Genomic DNA, 27,586 nt, shown 5'->3' with positions numbered 1-27,586 from the left:
AGTCATCTATTAGTCTATCATATTTCTCTACCATTATTTCAGAAGACTTCTCCGGCCGATCTTGCCACCGCCTTCTTTCTCATCGCAGCGCTCTCTGCGTGCCTTGGTATAAATGAAGCCAAATCCGTACGCATTCGTTTAGTCCGAAATCTCTCACAAGAGTCGGCGCACGGCAAAGATCGCGAGTTAGTGTTCCTCCACAAAAAACCGACGTCTTCCAACAACCTACAGAAATAACTGTATGACGACCGAAGAAGCAACAACAATAAAAGTTTATGTAAATTTTGCGAGTCTCCGGTATGTGTGTTGTGTCTGTGCGATTTCCGCTAAGCTAAAAAAATGTTTATAAACAATCTGTTAGAAATAAACTTTTGAAGCAATTGTTTTGCAAAATTGCATTAAGCCATAACACGTGTGCGCTAAAGTTTATATGGCGATAAAAAAGTTTCTATAATACATTTATCAAAAATGATATAAAAATAAAAAATTGAAGGAAAATTGTTAAATTGCTGGAAAAATTACTTAGAATGGAATATAAATTATATAATTAATGGATTAAAAACAGTAAAGTTGAAGAAATTATTACTTAATTATTTAAAGAGCTTTAAAAATGTTAATTTGCGTTTGAAAATGTATTGACCTTTACTGAAATAATTTACGAGAATTAAAAGTTAATAGAGGGAGAGCATTAGAGAAGATATAACAAAGAAAACATGTGGAGTGAAGTTTTTACATTAAAACAAATAGTTTAAAATAGTTCGAAAGTCCAAATCTCGAGAATGTCAAGAACACCGACGAACTCCTTTAAAAAATTAAGAAATATAAGCACATTGTTATGAATTCTAAGAAACTACTGATTAAGTCAGTAATTGTCACAAATCGTCATACGCTATCTTAACTCTTCCCTTTAAACAATTCATCATAAAATATATGATCTTTGGTATTAACGTAAGGCTCAGTCGTGAATAGCTACATTTAGGCGTGATTGTTTTAACTATAGAAAATTGGTAAGAAGGGCTTTATCAAATGAATTTAATTATAGAGAAGAGCCAGCCCAGTCCCCTGAGTAGCTTCAAGCTTCGATTTTAGTTTAATAGGAATCAATAGGGTTCTAATAAGATCAATAAGCAGGAACGTGAGAGTGCCTCCAAGAAAATTTTGTACACAATTCCCAGTAATTCCTTATTTTAAGGATTTAATTTCCTTAATTCCTTAGTTGCCTTATTAAATCTGTGCAACTTTCTATTACATTTTCATTGTAAGTGTCATACAAGCTTCAAAACACTCTCTCTCTCTCTATGGGTGGCATAAACAAACGAGATTTGCTTACACAAACGACAACCTTGAACTCTATACGATGCACGGCCATCAGGTGATTTAGCCATTCAACAAATTGAAATAATTTCCAGCCACTCAACAGTCAGCGATTGAAATTAAATCAAAATACGAATAGGCTGTAAAGCGTAGAGGAGAAAATACGACTACGAGTACTCGCACTCATTGACAGGTACAGGGACATGCATAGAGACTCAAACTGAAAGGAAGAAAGAGATAGCTGTAGAGCGTGCAGTTAACGAAGCATAGTCAAAAACTGATTAGTTGCAATGTAAACAAAAAAAAAATAAGCACAGTGCTCGGACAGAATATTGGCACAGCGTGCAAGCTGTGAATTTCACAACTGTTACCCACAGGCACGGCACTTGCTATGCATGCATACCGGTATGACCGTTACTTAATAATAAAAACATGGAGTGACGGAAAAACTTCCCTAAAAGCTAGTTCATAGCGGTTGTTGGTCTCTTTTTAGACTACATATCAAAATAATTACTTTTGCCCGCGAGCAGCCTATTAAGTAAGTGACATACCGTCAGCATGTACGGCACGGTATGTTCGACTAATTTAGTTGTAGGGAGAGGCATATTTATTGTGAGGGAGAGTGTGAGCGCAGTCGCTTGCTCACTCACGCCCTCCCTCTCTCTGTGGGTTCGTTTGCCGTTTATTTGCCGTTTCCTCAAATCATTTAAGCGCATTTGAGAACTGTTTGTCTTTCCATACAGAACTGAGCAGTAGGGAACCCAACCGAATAGTTAACCGGTGAAAAAATATACAACAGACAACTGATATACAAAGTGCACCCTAAATAAATAATAATATTTATCAAGTTATAAAACTATAAACTAAAAACCGTGTGAAAAATATAATACAAATATATACAGAATACAAATTGTAAAAAATGAAGCTTTTGCTCAGTGCTCTATTGATTGCTCTGGCTCTAAGCGGAGGCTTGACATTGCCAGGTGAGTTATGACCCCTAAGCGAACAATGCAAATTCATTAATCAATACGCGAAAAATCTACACAAATCATCATTAAAATTTATGTATTTATTTACTTATTAAGAACACAGTGAGCAACCTCCTGAACTCATTAACAATGCAAATTGATAAGGATGGGCGGGGGAAAACATTTCCTAGAATTTATTTCTTTAAATAAATAAGAATATTCTTTTGCAATCTGGAAATGTCTGGAATAATCTCAGACAATACTTTTTACTGATTAAAAAATAAAGCTCATATATTTCTACATATTTTTGAAGTAAATGATCAATGAAACCTTTTGCAGAGGACACTGTACCAAACTTAACCCTTTGGATATTCTTCTATGGATTATGAAAATAATTAAAATAATTATCTAAATTAAGTTAATGCAGCAACCACCAGCGAAGTCTTTCTTCTCTTTCTACCCCAAAAATCAATCTCAAACTGCGCTTTAAGTTAACTTTAACTAGTTGAAACATTCCTGAATGTTTCCTGGATAATGATGCCAGCCAGCCAGATAACAAAACGAGACACTTGACAATCAGCCAAATGCATCTTACAGATACAACGACGGGCAAAATATCAGAAACTCTCACAGAATCACCGACTAGAGTCCCTGGGAGCTGCGTCCTTATTGTCATCAGCGTTTGCTGGCTGATGGCTGACTGCTGCCTTTGGCTGCCTTTGGCTGCCACTTGAATGCATAAATTGCTGAAGAAGCTGCCAGTGAATCGCAGATGATGAGGCCAGGGATGGGCTTGGGTTGGCAGCTGCCACAGCCACTTGAAGTTGTCAAATTTGCTGCTGCAGTCAAAATCATTTGCAAGCAATATGAAAATTCTATGCAATAAGTACCGATTTTTTGAAACGTTTGTATCTAGTTACAAGTAGGAATTGATTTGCTTGCAATTAGAGACGATTGTAGTAAGAATAATATGGAAGAGTTTACTGGGTTAGGAGGTTTTTAGTGGTAGATTTGATCTTTTAATCATGCAGTTTCTCCTTCTTTGAATACCATATTTTTGAACGATTTTATTCAACAAAAGGCATGAAAATATCACAGAGCCCATTTAAAGTACGCTCTTGAAATGTTCCTCCTGAAATCTCAGCCCTTGAACTAATTTTGATTTAAAATCTATCTTCAGATATTTGCCATCTGCAGCTTAGTCCACAGTTGAATGAACTGTTCCCATGCTCCCCTTTCTTCACTCGATATTCTTCGACCCCTTTGCTGTCTCACTGAAATTCTTCGGCATTTTTTTCTTTTCTCTTTCTTTTCTTCTGGTCGCGTATTTCTCTTAATTTGTTTTCTTACGAGTGGTGGTGTCAGTGTCCCATGGCCAAAAGAATTGGGTTAATTATGGCCATAATTCGCTTTTAAGGCCTTTCCAGGGAATGTTTTCTGTACAAATTGCAGTTGCATGTGGCCATAAATCACATCAATTTTTTTTTCTGTTCTGCGTTTTATTACTGCTTCTGCTGCTCGTATGTGCAACTATGCGTGGTGTAGTAAAGCCCTAAATAGGTATAATTATATTATTGGTAAATCATTATTTACTATATATATATATATATATATATACATTTTATTTTGTATGGTTGACATTTGCTGAATTGTTTGGCAATTTGTTTAATTCCGACAGCTCGACTCGTACGCGTATATGTTTATGCAAATTGGAGTTAATTTTTTGGGCCTTTTCACATGTTTTGTGTCGAATTGTTTTTGATGACTCGCCAGTGCTAATTATTATTGTGGGAGTAGCCTCCCAATCGGCTGGTTTAGTTATAATTTAATTTTAATTTAGCGGCAGCCTAAATCAATAGAGTGGAAATAATTTTTAGCGGCTTAGTGGATTATGGTGAATTTTTGTAACAAAAAAGGAGAAAGTTTCCATTGAATGGTGGCTGAAATATAAAACCTTTTCTAGATAGATTTCTAAATTTGATTTAGATCTTTCCACAAGTTTGCTACGTACTTTTTGTTCATTTAATTCTTCCTTCATCCAATCATACAAAATATCTAAAGCCAAGGAAATGAACAAATTCTCCACATAAAAAGCCAAACACAATATTCTCTTGTATTCGGTCCATTTTCGTTCAACTAAATTAAATGTTGAGCATTAAATTGAGTTGATTATCGATGTTGAAAGTATTTTTGTTGCTGCCTTTTGCTTTCTAGACTCGGTGCGGGGGGGTGCAATCAACAGAAATTAAACAATTCCAGATTGAATAAACAACAGCCAGGCGGCAGTCAGGTCTATTCAAATGAAATAAAATTGTTTTCTGCATTTTGTACTTTAAGCTTTAATTGGGTTGATTATATCGGTCCGCCTTGTTCTTGTCACCTGATTGGGTTGTACAATTCAACAAATTTACATTTACACACACAATATATATGTACATATGTACATACATGTATGACCAGAAAATGAAGAAAATTGTATTATATTTTTTGTTGCCTTTTGGTTTCTTTAACCAAATAAATCAAAATGAAAATCTGAATGAATAATTCAAGTGGTTAGCAAAGAGCAAAAAATTAATACATTTGTATCTGGTAAGGTGCGTTCGAAAGTGTAAGAAATGAGTAGTTGAAACGTGGACATTAAAATGTTGGAAATTCAATTTTTTATGTACTAAAATCTTTGCTTAAATTAACTAAATGACTTTATCGAAAAATCATCTCAAAATTGTATCTCTCTTGATTCAACGTTCGCCTGTTTTATGCTTTTGGTACGCACTGTTTACACACCTCAGATGGATGAGAATATTTTACATGACAATCGTACTTGTTTTCTCGGTTGCTGCTGCTGCTCCTACAAATGTTTTGCCGGCAGCCAAATGATTAATCACTTGACATGAAATGCAACACACAAAAAATCTACACAAAAAGTTGAAACACTGTAACGTGACTGTAAATGAGCAGTAGGGGGAAAAAAAATGTAATAGAGATGGGATTGCTTCGTGTTCTTATGTACCTCTAAGTTTCGATAAGACAAGTTTTAAGTACCGTAGATTAAATTTCTCAAATTGCGAGAATATATTATGTACTCATTTCTCATGACAATTAGAGAAGGGATAAAAGGAGGAAAACAAAAAATGGTGGAGTAATTAGAGGAAGGGAAAAAAATGAGAGAAGTAAACAATCCTACAGGCCTGATCATTTTTTGTGGATTGGTGCAGAGAAATTCATAAATTATGGCCTATCCCAAGCTGACCTCATAGTCTCCGAGCTGTGAGTGTTTGAAATGTTTCTTTTTTAACACTTTTAACTTTAAATAATCGTAAAAACTTAATATGTGCCTACAAATTGAGTGTTCAGACTCGTATATTTACATATTATAGCTACTTAAGCTTCCATTATTATTACACAATCACAACTTAAATTTTGGGAGCTAAACAAAAATTTAAAAAACCTTCCTAATAACTCCATTAAGTGGTAAGGCTTTGGGTCAAAGCTAGACAACCTACCGACCATTGCCTTTCCATTAACAGGGTGTGCAGAGTACTAAAAGTGGAGATCTTTTCATCGATATGTATTACACAATTTATTCTTTTCTATTTGCTTGATCAACAATGAAAGGTTATAAGTAGATACTTAGTGACACATGTCTAGACGCTGGACCCCTTCAATTGCCCCCCTGCAATTTTCAGCTGTCACGAAGGATTTATCCAATTAGTTGGATGACTCAACCAGGTCTCCCTCTCTCCCCCTCTCTCTATGTGATTGAGAACTGCTGCAGCAGCATTGACATCGGCATCAGCAGCAGCATCGGCAGGAGCCACTTGGCTCTGGTTCAATGTCACGTAATCGCTGCAAGGCCTCCCTGGAGGCCTCCCAGTTTGCCGCCTCTTTATGTTAATTTATGTGCTGGCAAAATGTGCAAGCGTCTCTCTCTCTCTCTAATGCTCAACCACGCATGGCGCAAACCCAAAATCAGAAATAAATTACAGCAGGCATTGGCAGGGGAAGAGGTGGGAGCGGGGCAGGAGCAATGGCAACGGAAGAGGTGGAGGCGAAGGCGGTGTCGGGGGCTGAAGCAGCATCAGCAGAGGCAGTTGCTCATAGTCAGCAGATCCAGGCGCCGGCACAATTATACAGAATTTGTGCAAAAGGTCGTTTATGGCGCCTAAGATATCGCAACAGGGTCTAAGTCAAGTACAATTTCTCTCTGGATAATCGAATTGAGTTTATTTTAGTTGTTCAGTGTTCGAGCTATTTCAATAGCTGACCCCAGCTAGCTATAAAAAGAGAGCGCTGGAGCAGTTTTGGGGTTGCTGCTCAACTGCGCACAAAGCTTAGCGAGAGCGCGAGAAAGGTGCAGCAACGAAGAAGGCGGCATAGATAGACGAACTAGAAGAACGTCCGCTGCCGCGAGTGAGCTTATGCGAGGACTGAGTGTATGTACAGAGGATGGTGCTGATCGTTTTTATGACTAAATATCGGGCTGGCAAAACCCGACACTTTTAAAATCTAAACACAAAGCAGTTCAGAAATGGGAAATATATGTATGGATTTAAGGATGAGCCATTCTATTTGAAATTAAAAATGAACCTCATTCCCGATATCACTTCATCGTGTAAACGAACATCAAATCACATCATCTCTCACATGGCATAGGCAAAACTGAAATAATTGTACTTTATAATGAAAATCCTGTAGGTACATTACTCAAATACTCAGGTGGCTGTGTTGCAATGTCAACGCAATGCACCTTTAAACGATTTGGGCACCGGGCGGTTGCGCATGGGGGGAATTCTGGATTTTGCATTGAATAGAAATGCGGTGAATGTGGATGCGGATTGGGTTGCCATCTCTCTCCCGCTCTCTCTCTCTCTCTCTCTCTCTCTCTCTCTGTGACCCTCCTCGTCGACGTCATTCTCGGCAGCTGTGGCCTGTGGCATGATGTCCTCGTGTCCTCGTGTAGAGTGGCTGTGTTGTAAATTTAATGAGATTCCTGTCAAATTAATTTCCGGTTATGATTAGATTTTCGTTAATAGCAATTTGCGGTTTTACTCACAACCCAAAAATATGCAAGCTCCTAAATTCAGTGTGTTGTGTGGTGTGGTGTGATGGCCCCCATTGTCGCGTTTTGTCAGTGGAGTGCTGTGCAGTGGCTGTTGCAATTTGGATTTGCATGTGGCGAGCGTAACCAAGCGGCTTTTTATGTGCATTTTCAATTGCTAAATTTTCAACAATGTTTTTGAATGAAATTAACTAGGCAAAAATTCAGACAATGATGCAGTTTAGGATTATATTTATAGGTTATCCCCTCCCTATTTATTTGTGGATTCAATGTCACACTCCATCGACTCCAATTCGACTAAAAAACTCAAAGTGAAAGCTAAAGCACATTCTTTCCATTCGAAAGTCAAGCCCCAGAAATCCAAGCCGAACTTAATAAATTTACAGCACGTACACCGGGGCACACAGAAATAATTCTTGTACAACAGAATTAATGAGGAAGGGCTCGACTCGGGGCTAACAAGAAAGCCTAAAATTAAACAATTTTACTTTTTGGCCATTTCAGTTTTTCCGCTTAGCAGAACAGTTTGCTGCGTGTGGCAAGGGAATATCGGAAGGTTGTTTGGGCACGGAAAGGGAATGAGAATGTGCTGGGAATGGGATGTCGGTATGGAGTGGGATGTTGGAGTGTTGCCTGGAATTTCGTGTCCGGGACCAAACAATCAAAATCAAATTCAGTTGAAAAAAACTCATTTTAAACGCGACAAACGTAACGTTCAATCTTCCAGAACATTGAGTACGTGACACGATTGTCACATTTGGCAGCAGCCCCACCAAAATGGGGGAAGAGGCTTTACAGACAGGTAGGGAGAGGGAGAGCAGGCAGACCGGGCCCACCGTTACAATCAAAGTTTTCGTTTCCGGTAGCCATAGCTTTGGGTCTTTGTCTATAATATTTGCAAGGGTATATTAGATCAAGTAGGTGGTTAGTTAGAAGTAGAAGGAATCGATGTGGGTGCTAGAAACGTTATATACAAGTAGCAGTGTCTCTGTCCTTGAATTTAGTTAGCAAAAATTGTAGAAAAGTTTTGGCATTCAGATGTAATAAATGCTTTTATAATGGAAAACAATGAAAATCCATGAAATTTGTAGATATTCGTATTATCTCCGATATGTCCGAGAGCTCCCAACTAATACCTCACTTGTTTCTCCTAAAAAGCGTGCGTACCCCTCTGCCTACTGGGTATTGAAACAGTCGCATTACTTTCCCCATTTCACTTAGGCTTGGTATAGCCCTCGGAGCTTTGTTTTTGTTTTGACGCAATGCAAATGAAGTGGTGGGAGAAATGAAAAATGAAGGCAGCACCTGACACACTCGTACTTCAGGGGTTGGGCTTCATGGTGGAGTGTGGGTAAGCTACTCGCACAGTGTGCCAAAGCGACACAAAATAAATTGAATTGAATGTGTATATTGCTTTACACTTTTTTGCTTTTGTGTGTTACTCTGAGCGCACGTAAAGTATTTTGTTTGTCATGCAAATCGGCAGAGAAAAGGTGGATGTTAAATGGGTATACGAAATGAACCTTCTAAGTTATTTGTATGAGCGGTTAATGAAGCTGTTTTGTTTAAATACAAAATTCTTATGAAGAATATTGATGAGCTCTTTGGAGATCTGAGTATTCTGGGAAATTATTAAGTTACAAAATGTTGAAATTTGGCAATTAAAAACTACTTTTATATGGCACTTTAGCAATGACTCGCTAGGGCACACCGTCACCGCTATAATTCTGGCATCAAACCCACTCAGACTTCATCCAAATATTATCAACAATTTGTTGTGCATCCTTCCGCCATTAATTCCACATTGATATGTGCGCTAAAACGCATATTTGTTAGCTCCATTTGAAACCATGTCATCCCAGTTCCATTCCCCTAAACCTTAGCCTATTGCAGGCCTCAATATAACTCCAATCTGTCACGAGTTTGTTCCTCTGACTGAGTTCCCTCTTCGTGGTTGCCAATCAATCGGGCATGGGCTGGCGGCAGATAACCATGCAGACAACTAGAACCGCATACCGCACCGCAGACCCCACCCTAATTGGCGATTCATCCGCCGCACTCCAAGTCGAGACAAGCGAGACCCAAAAGCGAACCGACTGTAGACCCAGCTGTTGCAGCGCGTCACATTAATCAAGGCACACACTCTCCACCCCTCAAAACCCACCTAAGCTACACACACACACACACACATACACACACCTCTATGCGTGGCAACCCCCCCTCAAAGTTAACGTCATCGCACATCACCCATTGGCCATCGGCCCATCAAGGGGATGACCGAAAAATCATTGTTGACATTTGTAATTAGAATTGATAGCAGCAGACAGGACGCCTACGATTTCCCCCCTCAGACACACACACACGCACAGCGAGTAGGGGAAAGGGGTAGTGGTGACGGGGCAGTGTTGCTAGACGTTAAACTAATTTCGTTTTCGTTTTTCCAAAAAAACCTGAACCGAACCGAATTGAAACGATACGGGGGGGCTTTGAAAAGGGGTTTAAGCTTCAGCACGTCCATCATTTGTTAAATGATGTTGAGTAAAGGGTAGCAGAGAGCGAACTGACTGTATGTTGGCTATAAGATGAGGGAGAAGAACTTTAACTAGTAGCTTACATTTTTATAAGCAACTTTGTGGCTACTTTTTTGAGACATTTCCATGGAACCTATGGGAATCCAAGCAATTATGGAATGGAATTATGGAATTATTTTATACAGACAATTCATTGAAAAAAGGTGTTTGTTAATTTTAAATTAGAATTTGATATTTTATCTAGTTTAATATAGTCTATGAGATTGTTCCATGCTTTTAGGAAGCTGTAGAAAATACATACATATATTTCAACTAAATATTGCAATTGATAAATTTAAAATACGAAATAAAATAAAATAAAATAAAATACAATTCCAGACACTTTTTTGTATGTTAATCCATCCTACATAATCGTTTTCCTGCGTTGAATAACGAATAACAATTACCGGGAGTCCTTTAGTCGACATCCCAACGTCTTGCTTGATTTTGTTTGGTATCCCAAGATTCGGTGACTCGATTCGGGCATTCCATATGTGCCTGCGTGTGTGTGTGTGTGATATACGCGTGCTGACACAGGGACACCCACACATGCCACCCACGTCAATTGAATGGCATTTCACTCGGCGAATGACAGCAAACTAAGCCTCAGTCTGCACTTTCACTCAATTGCTGTCGGATGCTGTTGGCTGCTTTGTGGGGGGAGGGCCTGGGCTGTGAAACTAGAAAGCTGGCTTTGATTTCACTTTCGGCACCGACTGTTGTTGACATCTGCGTTGCCGCCCACAGCTCCTCACAGGCGCAGTCTCCCCTCCAGTCACGGTCAGTCTTAGTATGCCCCCTCAAGTGTTCTGAGTGTGTGTGTGCCATCAAACTAATTTTCCCCCTGTTTAGAGTTCTTGAACGTGACACAAGTCTGCACTCGGCCCATGTCCATGGCACTGACACACAGGCAGTCTCCTCCTGTCCCCCTTTGGGGATTCAGATTCAGCTTCGACAGGCGGCAGTTCGAGCGAGTCTCTGTCCAGTTGGTGTCTCTCTGGTCTCTCTTCTGTCGTCTCTGGTCTCTCGTTTCTGGTCTCTCTTCTCTGGCCTGTTCATTGGTTTTCAACTGATTTGAAATCATTTTAACCCAAATTGCATACAATTGAGTCTGTCAGGAGGTGGCATTCCCAGAAACCTACTGTGTTGGTGTGATAGGTGGTGCCGTATAAATGTTTGTGTGTAATTGAAATGCTTTACTACGGCGTTGATGGTCTGTCTGTCTCTCGTTTTGCTGCAGTTTTGATTGAGCTGTGCAGTAGCTGATTGTAGCTCTAGGAAGGCGCTGACTTGCAGCAGCTTCGATTCGCTTAAGGCAAAGATTTAAGCCAGCGAAAATGACGCAGCTGACTTTTGTTTTGAGTTAAATTAAAACAGACTTAAAAAATATACGAGAGAAGCTTCCACTTTCTGTCTTTCTTCTCCCTTCAACCTTCTACCACTTATAATTGCCTGAAGCTGAGCAGCAAAAGAAAAAAAAAAAGGGAGAGAGAGTCAGAAAGAAGCTTCTCAAAAGATTTACATGGCAAACTAACTTTTAGCGTAGTACAACTACAATCATAATTACAACAAGCAGCCTAAGTACACGAGACTGCGCTCCCCAGGAACTGAGCACTGGTGAGGGGGAAAAACTTTTTACATTAACCAAAGTGCGGGGCTATTAAAAATTCATTAATTGCATGCAACAAAGTCGACAGTAAGAGCAGCACACAAAAGGCGCAGGCGAAAGTTTAATTGATTTGTGAGAACCAAAAATGGTGAAATAATTGATAGATAGATGAAGGGACTATCAGAGTGATGGTGGAGCGGGGGAGAGGCAGACGTAGGGCACGCTTAATGAGCAACTGCCCCGCAGTGTTCGCAACTTTTATAAAATATTGTTTGAGGGGTTTTTTATATTTTATATTCTCTCCAGTGTTTCGTTTCTATTAATTAGAAAAGTTGAAAACACAAAAAAAAAGAGAAACCAAAAATTGAATTTTGCAATTTCCAATTGGTGTGGTGGCAAAATGCTAAATGAATTGCGAAAAAGTGGTAAAACTTGTGCCTCGAGTATTACACATTCATATTTTCATTGGCAATTTGTTGTTGCTTTTATTATTGTTGCTGTTTTTGTTGGGGAGCACCATTGGACATCAAAGTAATTGAAAACGCATGCATCGATGATGGCCAAAAAGCGAATTGCAATTTTGTCTGGCCAAAATTCCATATTGCTGCCACTCAAAAATGCTTGCCCGGGACAGCCGTAATATAAATTTGATGGTTCAGTCGAGTACAAGTCCCCCCTGCAGGCCACAATGGAATCCCAAAACCCAAAACCCAAAACCGACACTTTTGGCCAGCAGTTTAATTACCATTTTGGGTGGAAGAGAGCGAGCTGCGAAATGCATTGCAAATTTTCAAGCAATTTTCCACTCACCGAGGGGAGAGGAGAGAGTGCTCTTAGATAGGACTTTCCCAGCTTTGTAATTAGACTAGAAGACTCGAAACGAACCGAACCCTTTTTTGTGGGTTGGTGTTTCAATGCGAATGCTGTCAGAATTGTGTGGATCTTGGCTAATGCTTTCGATGAATAGTCATTCATTCAATTGTGAGGTAAAATAATATTGCTGGTAATAATAATTCTGAAGGAACGTAATGGCAGAGACACTGGGACTGAGGGAGTATTTTCCTGCGTTTAAAGTCAATTATTTGCCTGAAATTTTAGGCATTTATTTAGCAGATAAACCACAGCAAATCACTTGAAGAACGATATGATTTTATACTCCAAAAGCCCACACATTTCCAATTAAACTTTGCTTCAAAAATATTAACCATTAGAATCCCAAAGAAATACTTAAAGCTAAGCTTGCTCAACACTGGACTCACTAAGTTATGCAAAATTGTACAATTATGTTAATTAATTGACGCAGACTTGAACCCACCAAACACCGCACCGAACCCCTCCCTTGGCCCGGGCCAATTAGCGCCATAAAACGCAGGCGAAGCAATTGCCAGGGATTTTATTTTTGGCTGCCTCCAAAGGCAAAGCATTGGGAGAAAAAATACGCCAACAAGAATGGGAAGCCCAAAAAATATTAAATGAGTGCCACGCCCCAGCCGCCTGTTAACCTTACATAATTAGCAACAAAATGTGCGCTGTGTTTAGAACAAAAGCGCAGAGCTATGCAAAAATTGTTCAGCCACAGAGTCAGAGAGTTGTCCCCGCCCTTAGCCACGAAACAACCCTTCCCCTTAGCCACAGCGCCAGAGAACTGCCGACTGGTTTTATTAATTTCATAATTCAGCAGAAGCCGTAGGAACAATGGAGGGCAGGGCAGGACGCGCGTTGTGGTGCCCTCCCTGTCTGGGCTTAATTATTGGAAAATTAATGAATATGCCATGTTAGATGTTTTTCACCATTTTGTGTGTGTGTTTCGTTAGTGTTCGCTTTGAATTCGCTTGCCTCACTTTTCGCATGATTAATTATCTAAAAAAAAGAGGGAAATTCAACGCTGAAAAATTTGTTCGTACAGGATATCATTTTTTGTATATATTTTGTCACTCTTTAAGGGGAGTACCGGACGTGGAAACGGTACGCCATAAAGTATGCAACACGAAAGCATGAAATATTATGTGCATGACAAGCCCACTGCTCCTCTCCCTCTATCTATACCTTTTTAGTGGACACTCTAGCAGGCTTTTTGATCTTCATTTGAGCAGTGAAAAGGCGGTGGAGACTGAGCATATTTGTTGAAGTACTTGCCACGAAATTTCCTGAAAAATAATAATCTTAAAACAATATATAAATGCATATTAAATAGGGTAATAGTAGAATGTGTAGCATGTGGAAATTCATTGCTGAACATTTCATGGGACAGGATTTCATTTTTTAAGCAAAAATTACGATGAAAAGACTTCTCAAAAAGAAGTCAGGTTACTCTTTTGCCCCACAGGTAATGCCCTATTCGATAAGTTTCCCTTCATATTTGCTCAACATTTATATACGAATGTGTGTACAACCCATCCATAAATACGAGCATATCCATGTTGAAGCGTATTTGCCTGCCCAGCTCCATGTATCACACTTTTCATATGCACCACGATATGTAAATATTTGCACTTGTAAATGACGTTCACGTGTGCACCGACTACCCTGTGTGCCGCCGCAGCCTGCCCCCTCGCTGGCCCATATTTGGGATTGCGTTTTCTTTCTTTCTTTGCTCCACTTTATGTTTGATCGCTTGGGGGACCTGCGACCCCGCTCTTTTGCTCTCTCTCTCTCTCCCTTTCTCTATGTGTGGATGACGGTGACGACGACCACTTTTTTTTCCACAAAATTCCAAACATACTGCGAGTGTCGTGTATATTTCTCATACATCGGCTTAAAAAGTGAAACGTCCCAAGCGGTTGGGGGTCGCACAGACCTACAAAAGTGCATTTGTGCAGCCCCATTTTGGTTCCCCCTTTGATGTGGGATTGGCCTTCTGCGTACGCAATTTTACGCAGCACATAAAGCTCTTCATATTTCACATTTCTACTGAAAGAGTCGAGTCGTGGCGAGGCGAGAGTCAACTCTGGCTTGACTTATTTTGAACGTCGTTAGTTTGGTAGCCGAAGCAGCCCCCACCCGATGAACTCAGTGTGCGGTAGGGTATGTTGGCACTAGGGAAGCACATGTCAGGTACGCGAGCGTTCACTTGGGAGATTGTCAGTGCAGGAAGGCTTGGACAGGCTGTTAACAGAGAGGAGGGACCGATAACGGTAACAGAACAATGAAAGCGGCCTCAAGTTACATCTGAGGGGAGCGTAATCTTCAAGAGCTGTAAGAGTCTGTTAAGCTGGAGTGTTGAGAGCGCTGCTGCTTCTCTGTTACAGCTGCAGTACTGCTTGGTGTTACTGCAGCAGCGCACTCATTTCTCACATTTCAGAGCTTACATCTGATTCCAGGGTACTGCCATATTCCATACATTCAGACTTGATGTAATGTGCTGTGAGTGCTGTGTTCCCTTCAGCCACTTGTTGTATGACGTTTGTGCTGTTTGCCTGTTGTCGCTGTCAGTGTCAGCTGTGCGAGATTTATGAAGTGCAACATTCCTGAGAACTGCAGAGATTGATAGAGAAACGAACAACAGGCAAACGCATTTATCTATGCGTCAGCCTCTGGCCCATATATCCTTCCTTTTGAATCACTGTGAAGGGTCCTTTATTTAGAGGTCGCCCGATAAAGGCTTGGAACAGTTTTTGCTGGGGGAGTTGAAATTTGCACTTTAAGTTTTCCCTCTGGGATAATTGCTACGCCCAAAGGTCAGCTCAAAGCTCAAAAAGCATTACTATATATCCCTTCAAGTCAAAGTAAAATTATGCCAAAGCAAAGATTGTGTAATAAGCGCTAATGAGCTGCCCCTGGCAGCAGGAGCGGTGGAATCGCTGACGCTTTTCCACGCTGATTTGGCTAATTTAATGAATGAACGAATTTTCGCAGCCAATTTGTTTGCTTAATGATGAATAATAAAATTTAATTTTATACCTCGATCCCTTTTTTTTGCAGCGCGTAATAATCCGCAGGATGATGCCGAGGTGATTAAAGTGCCCCAGGCGGGCTCCGCTGACGTGCCGGATTTCCATAACTTTGGCGGTGTCATCGATACGGGCGCTGGCTATCCCTTCCTGCAGTCCAATCCGAGCAGCTTCAACACGGGCTTCTTCGATTCTTTCGATGGTGAGTGATATAATGATATTTTAATTGAATAATCATTGTGTAAAAATGCTCCTCGCCATTCGCTATAATTGCAAGTCTCAATTGCACATCACATTTCTGAACCGTTTAATGATGATGAGAGAGACTGAGAGGATTTTCTGCTGAAGGGCTCTCAGACATTGGATTAAATTCATGTGTCCGAGGGTCAAAGCCAATTAGCCAACTGGTCCTTTGGGGACTATGTAAACTTTTGCTGACTCTTGCGCAAAACGAAAAACAATTTATCAAAATATTATGTCAAATTTCCCTGCAGTTCCACCCCATACAAAGTTTATTTATTCTTTTTCTTTTGTATTTATTTATATCTTTATTTAGAAGTTAGAGATGGGGAGAGTTATAGGGGGAGTAGGTCGAACCAGTCTGTTGACCATTAAAGGTGAAAAGTTTTCTCAGCCCAGGCTAAAGATTGTAAGACGCCTCGATGAAAAAGTTGACGATGATGAAGCTAAAACTTCATAAATCTTATCCTAATACTCGTGCCTTTGGTGCTGGGGCTTATAAAAACTTGGCAGAAGCCCATGCCATTTTATATGCATGAAAGATGTTTTTGTTTTTTTTAGGAGCAACTGGAGTGTGGGACGCACAGCAAGATAACGAAGCGTGGGCAACAGCATATAGACAAATAGAAAGTTTGAGGGAGTTGCGGCAGTTGGGTGAGTTGCGGTTAAGCCTCAGAACTTTGTTGTCAGCGAATTATTTGAGTTAAGTATGGAGCGGCAGACTCCACTATGGGTAGAGAAATATGTATGAAATATGTAAGAAAGAGCACGGCTGTAGGAGCATAGAGATGCATAGATGGATGGATAGATGGATAGATGGATAGACAGACAGTCTATCTGACAAATACGTTGAAGTGACTTGGAGCCAAAAGGCAAGCGGATTGAAAGTAAAAAGTCGATAGAAACTTAGATGAAATTAGATGAAAATTTAAGGACTGTGATTGAAGTTGATATATTGAACAATGTATAAATATATGTATATGTAAATATATCGATGGTTTTGAGGTATTTTTGAAAGACAGTCAAGGAAAAGTATTTGAAGACAGAAAAAAGAATAAGTTTAGAAAAGATGGATAAACAGCTGCAGGTTCTGATGAATCGATTTGTATTTGCATTTATATACATATTTACATACACATGTACATACATACATATGTATATATGTATGTGGCAATGTGTATTGATATGTCTAGAAAAGCCTCGTCGAACTAAATCTATAAGCTAATCATGTTACGTTATGTCTCCTATGAAAAAGTATACAAAACCTGAAAACTGGACAACATTTTATCCGTTTTCCTGCATCACCATGAATCCCTGCATAATATTGCAATTTAACAGCCCACTCAACCACTTTTTACACCTCTTTAAACGCAAATGACCCGCAAATGAATTGGCGACAAGCCGCAAGCAGGCCAAGTCGCAGTCGTCCAAGCAAATCGGTCAAGTATTTATGACAAGGTTGAAGATGAGAACAAAAAATACTAAGGCGTAGACAGGCAGACAGATGTACATACATAGGTAGTAAATAAGAGGTGGAAGAGAGCTGGTAGCATGGCATTACGTCGGCGGCAGACAAGGCAATTGTAAATTGCCGCTACGTTGGCGACACAGAAAACGCTTTTTAGTGCGTTTGCGGATTAAGGATTTTCAAACTGAAAAATACATTAGCATGAGACAACTACAACGGGGTTAGGCATGGAGAATGGGGGATGGAATGTCTGCTTAGCACTTAGACACTTCGGCACAGGCACAGCCAAGGGAAAGAGACCAGACCTAGACGAAGGGCACCTGATTGGATTCCCAGAGTGCCTCTTCTCTGCCTCCATTCTCTTCTATCTCACGCTGCGCTGCATTTTCATTTCCGTTTTGTTTAACGCTTGAAATTATACCATTGAATGCCGAAATTTTGCTATATAATATTTCACTTTTTTTTTGATCTGTTTTCTATTTTCATTTATTTTCTATTTGAAATTTTGTTCAAATATTTTAAATTATTGCCAGCGTCTATTTTGTTTCGTTCTCTATTTTGCGTCTTCTTTTGTTCAATTTTTAATGGAACATTTTCTCCTCTTTTTTCTAATTAAAATTATTGTTTGTTATTTAATTATATACTGTTTTATTCCTTATTATCCATTTATGTGTCCCTTCTTTTATTTAACACTAATTTTGTATATGTCTAATTTTGTTTTAAATGTTTCTATATTTTCTGTTTTTACTTCTTCTTTTGCAGATCTCTTCCGTCGTCTGCGCACCCGTCTCTGGCCTGTGATTACCAGCGATTCTGGTGAGGATGGAACAGGTGCTACTGGTGGAGATGACTCCAGCGATGGCATTGGAGCTGGCTTCTCCTTTGGTTTGAGGCCTTTGACTCCCCTGAACCGCAATAATGGCAATACAACTTCAACTGTTAAGGTAGGGACATCGAAATAGGGACTTAAAATGTAAAAATATAGCAAATGTTATGTTTCCCCATGCTAAAAACCCAACAGGTCGTAGATGGTCACAAGGTGGAGATCAATGAGACAGTGTACGGCGATGCCAACAGCCTGTTCAAGGTGCGTGTGGTCAATGTGCGTCCCCTGGATAGCGGCGAGGAGGTGGCAGAGGGTGTCCTAACCAGCCAAGGGGACTTCAAGCCAGCCGCTGAACCCGTCACCTCCGCCCCTGCCGTGCTACCCACCAGGCGAGGTGAATTCGATGCCGATGACAATGATGATGATAACAGTCGCCGTGAGCCGCTGGAGAAGCAGCCCAAGGAGAACGAAGTGCGCGATATTGATGAACCTCAGGTATAAACTCTTTTTCAGTAATCCGGCAACGCTCTACTAACCCAACAGCAACTATCAACAATTGTATACTGAGCAATTTATAAAGCGAAACATTATGTAAACTTGTAATATACTTACTGACATATATAAATATTTCTTATATATTTTTTATAACTTTAAATAAAGTTTTTTTGCCTTGAAACTAAACGAAACGCCAACATTGTACATATTTTTAATATTTAATTGAATTCCTGCTTTTATTTCTACCTCGTTTGCGTGTACTAATTTTTTTTTTTTACTACTTTTCCTACTACCCTTTTTACTTCTGGTACTTTTATTTCTACACAGCTAATTTCTTCTTTCTTATCTCCTTTTTTTCTACTACCTTTATTTCGACCACGTCTATTTAATTATACTGCTTTAATTGAAACTACTTGAGTTCCTACTACTTTTATTTCTACAACTTGTATATATATTACTTTAATTTTTACAACTTTAGCTTTGCCACAACTTTTATGTATAAATGTATATAAATATTGCAAATTAAAAAATAAAATGCTTGCTCTGGTGCGAGGTCTGTCTGGTTTAGCTTTTGTTTTATTTTGTTACCATTTAAAGCTTTAATTTTCAACACTATGAGATTTATTTGTACAATTTTTTTGTTGCAGCTACTCTATTATTAACTTTCTGTAATTTGTCAGGCCAATAATCTCTTCAAACCGCAATCGTAAATATTTTATTAACACGACAATATATTTAGTTGTACATTTATATGGATTTTTATTATGTTTTTTATGTTTTTTGTCTATTTTTGTAATCTGAATATTTATTCATTGGATTTGTGTGCATTTATTTTGTTTTATTCATTTTTTCATTTTCTATTATTGCATTGCGTCTAAATTAATAATACAAACAAATTATAGTCTGTGGCCACAGCGCAACAAAATATTATGCAAATACAAAAAAATTGCATGTGATGAGAGTCAGATAAATATTACATAACTGGCACATACAATTATTGGCTGATTCACATTTGCATTGTGGAAGCAATGTGGCAAAAGGTGGAGGCGTGCTGTTTATTTTGTAGTCATTTCAAAAAATGTGACTGTATTTATTTATTTATATTTTAGGTGCTTGTACTTTTATTAGTTATAAGAAGGGGCAATTTAGCAAGTTGGCAGTTTGTTTTAAGTAGGAAAAAGAGGTGAAAGATGCATCTTAAATTAACTAGAAATATAAGAAAAGTTACAGCAAAGCGGGTGAAAATACTCAACGTATAATCAGAATTTCCTGTCTGTATATGCAAAATGAAATCCAAAGAGATTGAGTAAATATTCAAAATAGAATCAAAAGAGCGTGAAGAGACTTTCGGTGTAGTGTCAGCACAGCCTGAGAAGGATTTCAAGATAATATCGGCACCTTTAGGATATTTCAGTAGAGCCTGTTGTGACTCTCAGAGTCTAAGCCTCTGTCTCAGTCTCTGCAGAGGCAGAAGAGCCTTCTGACAAAGTGAAATAAGCAGCACCTATAATAGGGCTATTACAGCTTAGAGTTTTTGACACATGTAAAGCACACATTTTTGTACAAATATTATATATTCAATTTTATGGAAGATTTAAAGGAAGAATTATAATAGCAGTCAGCTAGTAAGCCACGATTAAAATGTTTCAGCAACGCATATATAACGCATATATCAGCAATGGCGTGCCCTGCACTACCCAGCAGTGCACTCAGCTTAACATTTTGTTGCTTGCACCTTTCTCTGAAAAAGTGCTGCAGCATAATAAATGTACATTTGCCCCTTTGGCATTGGTCACACCCGTTGCCAGCCATTACAGCGGTTCGTGCATCATGCGCGACAATTTTTCTTTTTTCGGTTTATGCTGCGAGTCCATTAATTACTTTTAGGCCATAATAAAAATTAATTTTTATTAAAAGTCATGCGCGCCGCTCGCATAAATCCTTTTCTTGGGTGGGGCGCTACCGTTTCGGCATGGGCGTGGCAGAAGCCTCCAGGACCAGCTGTATTTATGAGAATTTATTGTGGGTAAATCGACGAACGCTTGCTGGCAATCATTTTTTTGTTTTATTTTTTGCAACATAAATCAGAGGAAAATTAATAAATGACCATAAGTCAAAAAAATATATATATTAAAAAGCTGCAATGTTGCGTAAAGCGCAATTATTAACAACTTTAAAGTTGTAAGTGACATGTCAACGTTTAAGTGCGAACAAACTTAAATTTAAATAATGCCAGCGGTGACATTTTTGTAGCCGCAACCGGAAGCGAAAAGAAGAAGTGGAAGTGGAAGTGCAGCTGCAACAAAAACTATTCACATAAGTTGGGCATATTATTTATATTTATGTACTTGAAAAAGAAGAGTATAGTGATTTTTTAGAGGGGGTTGTACAAGAAAAAAGAAGACATAATATAAAAATAATTATTATTACACTCCAGAGCTAAATATAGGATTTAAGTTTAAAAAAATGGAAATTCAAGTTACATTTAAATAAGAAGTAATAATATTTTTTTATTTAAAATATTTGCAATTAATAATTAATAAAAACATTAAAGTAAATCCAATCCGGCTACTGTCCAAACTCAAAAAAAAAAACCTGTATAATAGTTTTGTTTGTAACTGGCACAGAAACAATCGAAATGAAAGTGCATCCAAAGCATCCATTCGACTCCGCAGGCAACTCCCCTCTTGTCCTCCCCCTTTGTTTACAATTTGTTGTTCCTGTTATATTTTCATTTTAATTTTTTCTGTGTTGAACTTTTTCTGTTTTGTATATCGCGCGGATATTGAAAGTTGTGGTTTGTTGGGTGCTCCGCCTCTGGTGGGAGAGGTGATACCCGCATTGTAGCTTCTGGCTTCCAATGCGTTTATTTAAATTTAACATTCATGGTTATAAATATTAATATACACGAAAGAGACAGCAGTGAGAGAGAGAGAGAAAGAGGGGCAGCGATCCCTCTCCTTTTGCATTGAAATATTGAAAAATTGTTGAAGCCTGTAAACAATTTGCGACTGAAGGCTTTTGAAAAAAACAAAACCAACACAGCTGCTCTTAAGTATGTGTGTTTTATTTATATTTTGCTATTAAAAACGGAATAAATATGCATATGAAATGTATGCAATTTTCATATACATATGTACATATGACAGACAGCTTTTGATAACATTTCGGAAAATTACTGTGTGCATTTGCATTTTTCAATTTGAAGGCTGGATGAGTATGGGAGAGGGTCATAGGTCATGAAGTGGTTGTCAAAGGGGCTTGAATCTCAGATATTATATTGCATTTTTGCTTGAGGTTTGTTTAAAAAGTTTTGAAGCACTTTGCGTAAGCTTCATGCAAAAATTTTGTTTAATTTGCGACATTCTTCAATCCGTTCCGACTCTTAGAAATTCTCAGAAAACATCAGAAAATTCTAAAGACACAGTCGTGACTCAGTCATGGCGCCATCTATTCTATGTCCCCTTTTGGCTTGTTTCCGTTTGAACAGTTTGCAATTATTATAAATAAAGTGATCGTAACGAACAAAATAAACAGATGCGCAAAAATTTGTATTTGTAATATGAATTTCTTAGAAATTTCTAATGAGCGACATGCAAAATTGGACGAAGGGAAGAGCAGCGAGGGGAAGAGGAACTAGGGGAACTTGTGACGACACAGAGCCGAAGGCGGCAGCAGCTTCTTCCCAGACACACTGACCCAATGTGAGCAAGAGTGAGTGAGAGACAAAAGCTTAACGATGATGAATCATGCAGTGCATAATGATGAATGAATACGGTGTAAGGTAGAAGAGCAGAGACCGAGAGCGCTCTATAAGCTTTGCTCACTGTCTTTCTTGCTGTTGAATCACGCATGAATAAGATCAGGGGAGAGGGAACAGCGGAGAGTAAAGAGTAACAGATCACTGTTAATGATTAACATTGCTCTGTCTCAGCTGTGCTTGGCCGTGGCTGGCTCTCTCTCTGGCTCTCTACAGCTTTGGGCTTGGCTTAACAGCAGCTGCGCTTGAAGATTCGCTCACGTATAAAGCTGGCAGCTTAAATTCTTTAAATGCTTCAGCTGTGAGCAAAAGAAGCTCAGTTTTAATTTTGCGTTAGTTTGAGACAGCAGTCCGTTGCTTGTGAGTATTTGTTTATCGGTTAAAGGATTTGTTGTATAATAAATTTGTTTTGAGCAGATGCTATATACAGAAATATTAATATTCTTGAAAGCAGGGCAATGGTTTGCTACTCTCCGCTTTGAAGCAGTCTTTTGCTGAAATACTAATTAATTGATTTGTCTTTTAATTATAATATAATTATTTAGTTATTTTTGCATGCGGAATTTTTTTTAAACATTTTTAATTAATAGTTTATAAAATTAATCACCTGATTGGCACTTACATATATTACTTAAAAATTAATACAAATTTTTATTCAATTTATTTCACACGCACACATTTATGCACCTGTAACCCACACAAACACACACACCCACACCTAAACGACGCACAGTCCACAACAAAAACAACAACAACTACACCAAAACCAAGTTATACAACAAAAAAAACAACGAAACTTGCCACCAGTTCACCCGCAGACTCTGTAGCAGAGGGCACGGAAATCAGGCAAGAAATTATGGCCGACTTGGAACAACCCCAACAGGAACAGGAGTTTGAGGCGGTGGAACAACTCGCCGAGGACTCTGCGCTCTTTGAGGACATCAACTTGACGCATCGTCTTGCCCAGCTGCAGCACAGTGAGAGGGAACGAGAGCGCGAGTACCTGGAATCTTCCGATGATGAGGATGGTGAGGCAGTCGCCCCAATCGAAATGAGCGACACCTTCAATGATGAGTGGGATACACTGGACCAGGACCAAGAGCAATATCAGGAACAGCACGAGGACGGTGCCAACGATCAGGATCATGAGCTCGACCAGGAAGCCGATGCTGGCAACAATTTGGACAATCACATTGACATCTACGAGGGTGCATTGCCTATCGATTTGTCCCACGATATTGCCGTCAACGATGTGGCAGCTGCAGATCCAGACTTTCCCATCAATCCCGATGCTGAGCTAATTTCCGGGCCGTCCGTAATCAAGGCCCACATGCCCCACATGTTCGAGAAATTGTCAATGGAGCCGCCAAGAAAGTGATTCAAGGCACCCCCAAACCCCCTAGCCTAGGCAGTGTATTTAATTATAAGGTTTTCTAGTTGTAATCCAAAGAAGATGGCAGATGGCATCCCTCTATTATTTATCATTTATTTATAATTTAATGTATTTATTAAAGTATTAAATGTGCATTGAAAGTGCATGCGAAATTAATTTATTGCCAACAAATTGAATGAACTAATAAATAAAACACAAACACAAAACCAAACATTAGAAGGAAATGCATTTGATGAATGGCGGGTGAAAGGTAAGAGAAGCAGGTGGAATGCTTATTTTGTATGAACCTTTTTAACTTCGATCTAAACACCTTTTGACGAATTTACTGTACTGGCATGTATCGTCCAAGCCACCCTGTTTCTCCAGTACTTAGTTTGTCCTACAGCAAGTAGGACAAGCAAATCCGGGATTTATAAAAAGTATAAAAACTGACTCCATGTATGTCTTTTCTGTTCTTTGTCTTTGTCTTATTCCTCTGCTCGTTCTGAATTCTTTTCTGTGAATAGTCTGTGTTACCATCAATATCTTACCCGTGGTGGTAGAAATCTAATTTTTGTTTCATCAAATCGTCTACTAAACGTAAATCCAATGCTTAATCTGTCGCTGGAACCGTGTTTTGTTGCTGGAGTTTAAAATGAATCCCTACATCATTCCGCTTCATCTAGAATCTTTCAGAAATCGGAACCACAGATATAAAATATACTACACTTTCAGCATCGTGGCCCATTTTAGTTTTTACTTAAACTTTAAATTTTAAACACCCAAACGTGGAACCTGATATGTTGCCATAATTGAATGGATTTTAACTGAATATGTAATTGAAACGCTGATACTGCATTATTTGCCTCATTAGTTGCCTTGCTGCATACGCTATTAAAAAACCAAAAAAAAAAGAAGCAAGCCTAGTTAATTATTTCTTTTTACGGCACAGTGGGGTAATTAATTGTGGTCAACTTATGGTGAAGTTAATTCTCTGTTATGCCTTTTGTCAAATAATCCATTTGCCATGGTAGCGTACGCTATTAATTGAAGAATTATTGTGGATGAATTTGCCAGTTGATTTAATGGCGAATTGAAGGTTGAATTTCAAAGAGATTTCCTAAGAACTTCCTTAAATACTAATTGCCCAAAATGTCTTTACAGGAGCTTCTCTGACTGCCTGAGAAAAACCTTTTAGAGATATATTTGCATCGATTTGTCGTCAATTGTTTACTCCATTATCGACACATGTCGACGACACTAACCTTTTTTGCTGCCTTGTCCATATTAACTGGTCAAAATAATTTTTGATTGCCATTACAAACTTTTTTTTACCAAAATGCATTGCAATATCCATTGTCTATGAATAAGATATTAAATGTTTTTAAATGTAAGAATTGTCTAAAGCAACAATTGGAAAATATGTTTTTAACATGGGCCGTTGCAGCGTTTATTTTCTATTTGTTAAAGTACAGCAAAAGTGCTCTAAGATAGAAATTCATTAAATTTGCTTTTACAAATTCCGAGGCAAATTTGGTTGGGATTTATTATTATTTGTATTATTATTTACACAAAATAAAGGCATATTTATGCCTCTGATATTAACAAAAAGCTTAGCTGTCAAAGAGGTTTTCTAGAAATAAGAAATTTAAAATAAATGTATTGCTTTATTCTAAATTATTCTTGATTTCAATTGATTCTAAAATAAGCGACTTGGCACAGATATCAGTAGTGGTTTTATCTAGCGATGCTTTTAGAGCATTGAGTTCTTAGAGCCACTACAGGAAGAGCCAAGGAAGAGTCTCTCCATTAGTCCACGACTAATTTTGCTTCAGTTTTGAATCAGATCCTCTCACAGCTCCAGTATCGATCATTAAGCTTTCACTTTGTAGTCCACTTTAAGCGAATATCCACTGTATTATAATACGCAATTTAAAGGCATTTACTTGGACATTGTGTGGGAATATTTACGCTTCAATTTAATTTTTTTTCGCAGTCCGCCGATACGAATTAGCTCTCTGCCCCGCTCTCTTTCTCTCTCCCGCTCTGCAGACACTCTCTCATACATATGTGTTTGTTGTTTGTGCATTGAAAGCCCGTTGAATGCACAAGTGGCCGACATATTTGTGCATTACAACCATAGTTGCCACCATCAACAAGCCACCATCATTGCCGGGTTGGGGGTGTTGACTCTGCTGCTGCTGCGGTGTGTGTGTGTGTATAAAGCATAACAGTAATTATGGCTACCGTGGTGCTGTGCGTCATTCCTCTTGTTTTTGGCTCCTCCACTCCCACCTGTGTCTCTGCTCATCGGTTTATTTCCGGGCAGCCTTTTTTTTTATACCCGGTATTCGAAGAGTAAATAGGGTATATTGTATTTGTGGGAAATAACGGTTGTATGTAACGCACAGAAGGAATCGTTTCCGACCCCATAAAGTATATATATTCTTGATCAGTATCAATAGCCGAGTCGACAGAGCCATGTCTGTCTGTCCGTCTGTCCGTCTTGTTTGTCGGCTAGTTCTCAGAGACTATAAGAGCTAGAGCCACTAAATTTTGCATCCAGGCTGCTATATGCTCACACTGAAACCAGTGTATTTAAAAAATGAGCCACGTCCCTTTCCGCCCCCGCAAAAGGGCGAAAACCTCCTAAATCTACAATTTTGAAGATAAAAGAAAACTAAAAACGCCATTCCGTAGGAAATGGCCATATCTATCAGATCACCAAATTGGGATCCGATTGGATCATTATTATAGCCACAATGGGGAAATAAATTTCCAGTGGCTAAACCCATCCTGTCCCGCAGCTTTTGTTGTTCTTTTTACATTCTCTCATTCACACTCTGCTTCTGCTTCACTCGGCCCCTGCCTCTGCCCTCCCCCTGCCGATTCCTCTTCCTACTTTTAAACCACCCCGTCCCGCAGCTTTTATTTGTTTTTTTTTTTGTGCGGACGGTGCCTCTGCCTCTGCCTCGAGTCTGCTGTGTGGGTCTAGGGAAGGGCGGCGAGCTAACGGAGCGTGTTGGTGTGAGAAGTGTTGTAGATGTAGATGACAGATGGAGAAAAAATTTAAAATTTGACAAAACACCGCTAAGGTGCAGATGTAGTACTGAGTGCCGGGTATAAAAGTTGTGACGCGTAAAAAGCGTCTCACACGTCCCTTCTCGTTGTATTTGCTTTTGGAGCTGGCAAGGGATTGCCAACTTTACAATTTGAATTTACAAAAGCGAAACACAATGCCAGTCACTGATATATAGTATGTACATACAAATGTAGATATATCCTTGTACCCGTTGCCCGCATGTCTATCTTCATTCGTTCGGTTAACAAATTTGAGAGCTGCACATAAAATGCAATCGCATCCTCAGACAGACTGTATTCAGGGGTTTTTTTTGTTCAAACCACTTAAGCCGATGCTTGGTCAAACTTTAGTGCACTTTCAATTATTTATACGGAGTACAAATACATGGTAAATATATGTTGATTTATGGCATGGTTATCAGATGAATGAATTATTGAATGAATGAATGAGTGAAGCCCTAAAGGCAACGGTAGCTGCAGTTGTTTCAGTGGTGTGCAATAGTCCTTAATAGTACCATATGTAAGATTTGCTGGTAAGCCATAGTGAGCAACAGATTCTGCAGACTTAACAGATAATAAAAATAAATAACGAAACAAATAACAGAGCGAGAGACTAGTAACGGCGAGATAGATGGATCATTATCAATTTTAATGAAAATACAAAACACCTACACATGTACATATGGGTGTTATGTTGTACATAAAATATAAAGACACAAGAACTATTTTTTTTCGACTTTTCCTATGTTTTTAAAGTAGAATTTTTGATAGAAGTACCTAAAAAAAATGATCAATTTGGAATTTGAAAGCTTAATATTTTCCAGACGTTGAGTAGTGGAATCTCTTGAGAAACGAGCTCTTTGTAATCCCGTTGCCACACACTAACATGTGGCATCTAAAGTGTCTCTTTCCCCGTTAGGAACTGCTTCTAACT

The 27,586-nt window shown here is 38.9% G+C and overlaps 1 protein-coding gene across 1 annotated transcript; it reads left to right on the top strand.

Moving 5' to 3' along the window:
- The first annotated feature begins 147 nt into the window (after nucleotides 1-147).
- On the top strand, nucleotides 148-23,748 carry LOC117582016. The gene is made up of 6 exons (XM_034269537.1): nucleotides 148-297; nucleotides 2,058-2,297; nucleotides 15,442-15,612; nucleotides 17,881-18,062; nucleotides 18,140-18,439; nucleotides 22,933-23,748. The coding sequence occupies exons 2-6, from the start codon at nucleotides 2,234-2,236 to the stop codon at nucleotides 23,575-23,577; spliced, it is 1,362 nt and encodes a 453-aa protein (XP_034125428.1). The 5' UTR covers nucleotides 148-297; nucleotides 2,058-2,233; the 3' UTR covers nucleotides 23,578-23,748.
- Nucleotides 23,749-27,586: the final 3,838 nt, after the last annotated feature.

Source organism: Drosophila guanche, unplaced genomic scaffold (assembly GCF_900245975.1).
Source record: "Drosophila guanche unplaced genomic scaffold, DGUA_6, whole genome shotgun sequence".
Lineage (NCBI taxonomy): Eukaryota > Metazoa > Arthropoda > Insecta > Diptera > Drosophilidae > Drosophila > Drosophila guanche.
The sequence above is the reverse complement of the archived record's forward strand: the minus strand, read 5'-3'. Positions and strand labels throughout refer to the sequence as shown.

What these genes read in the sequence shown, in the direction of transcription:
- LOC117582016 (XM_034269537.1), top strand. Translation starts at nt 2,234, where the DNA reads ATGAAGCTTTTGCTCAGTGCTCTATTGATTGCTCTGGCTCTAAGCGGA. An exon ending in CGGAGGCTTGACATTGCCAG is followed by an intron (nt 2,298 to 15,441) that starts GTGAGTTATGAC and finishes TTTTTTTTGCAG; the next exon opens with CGCGTAATAATCCGCAGGAT. An exon ending in ATACAACTTCAACTGTTAAG is followed by an intron (nt 18,063 to 18,139) that starts GTAGGGACATCG and finishes AAAACCCAACAG; the next exon opens with GTCGTAGATGGTCACAAGGT.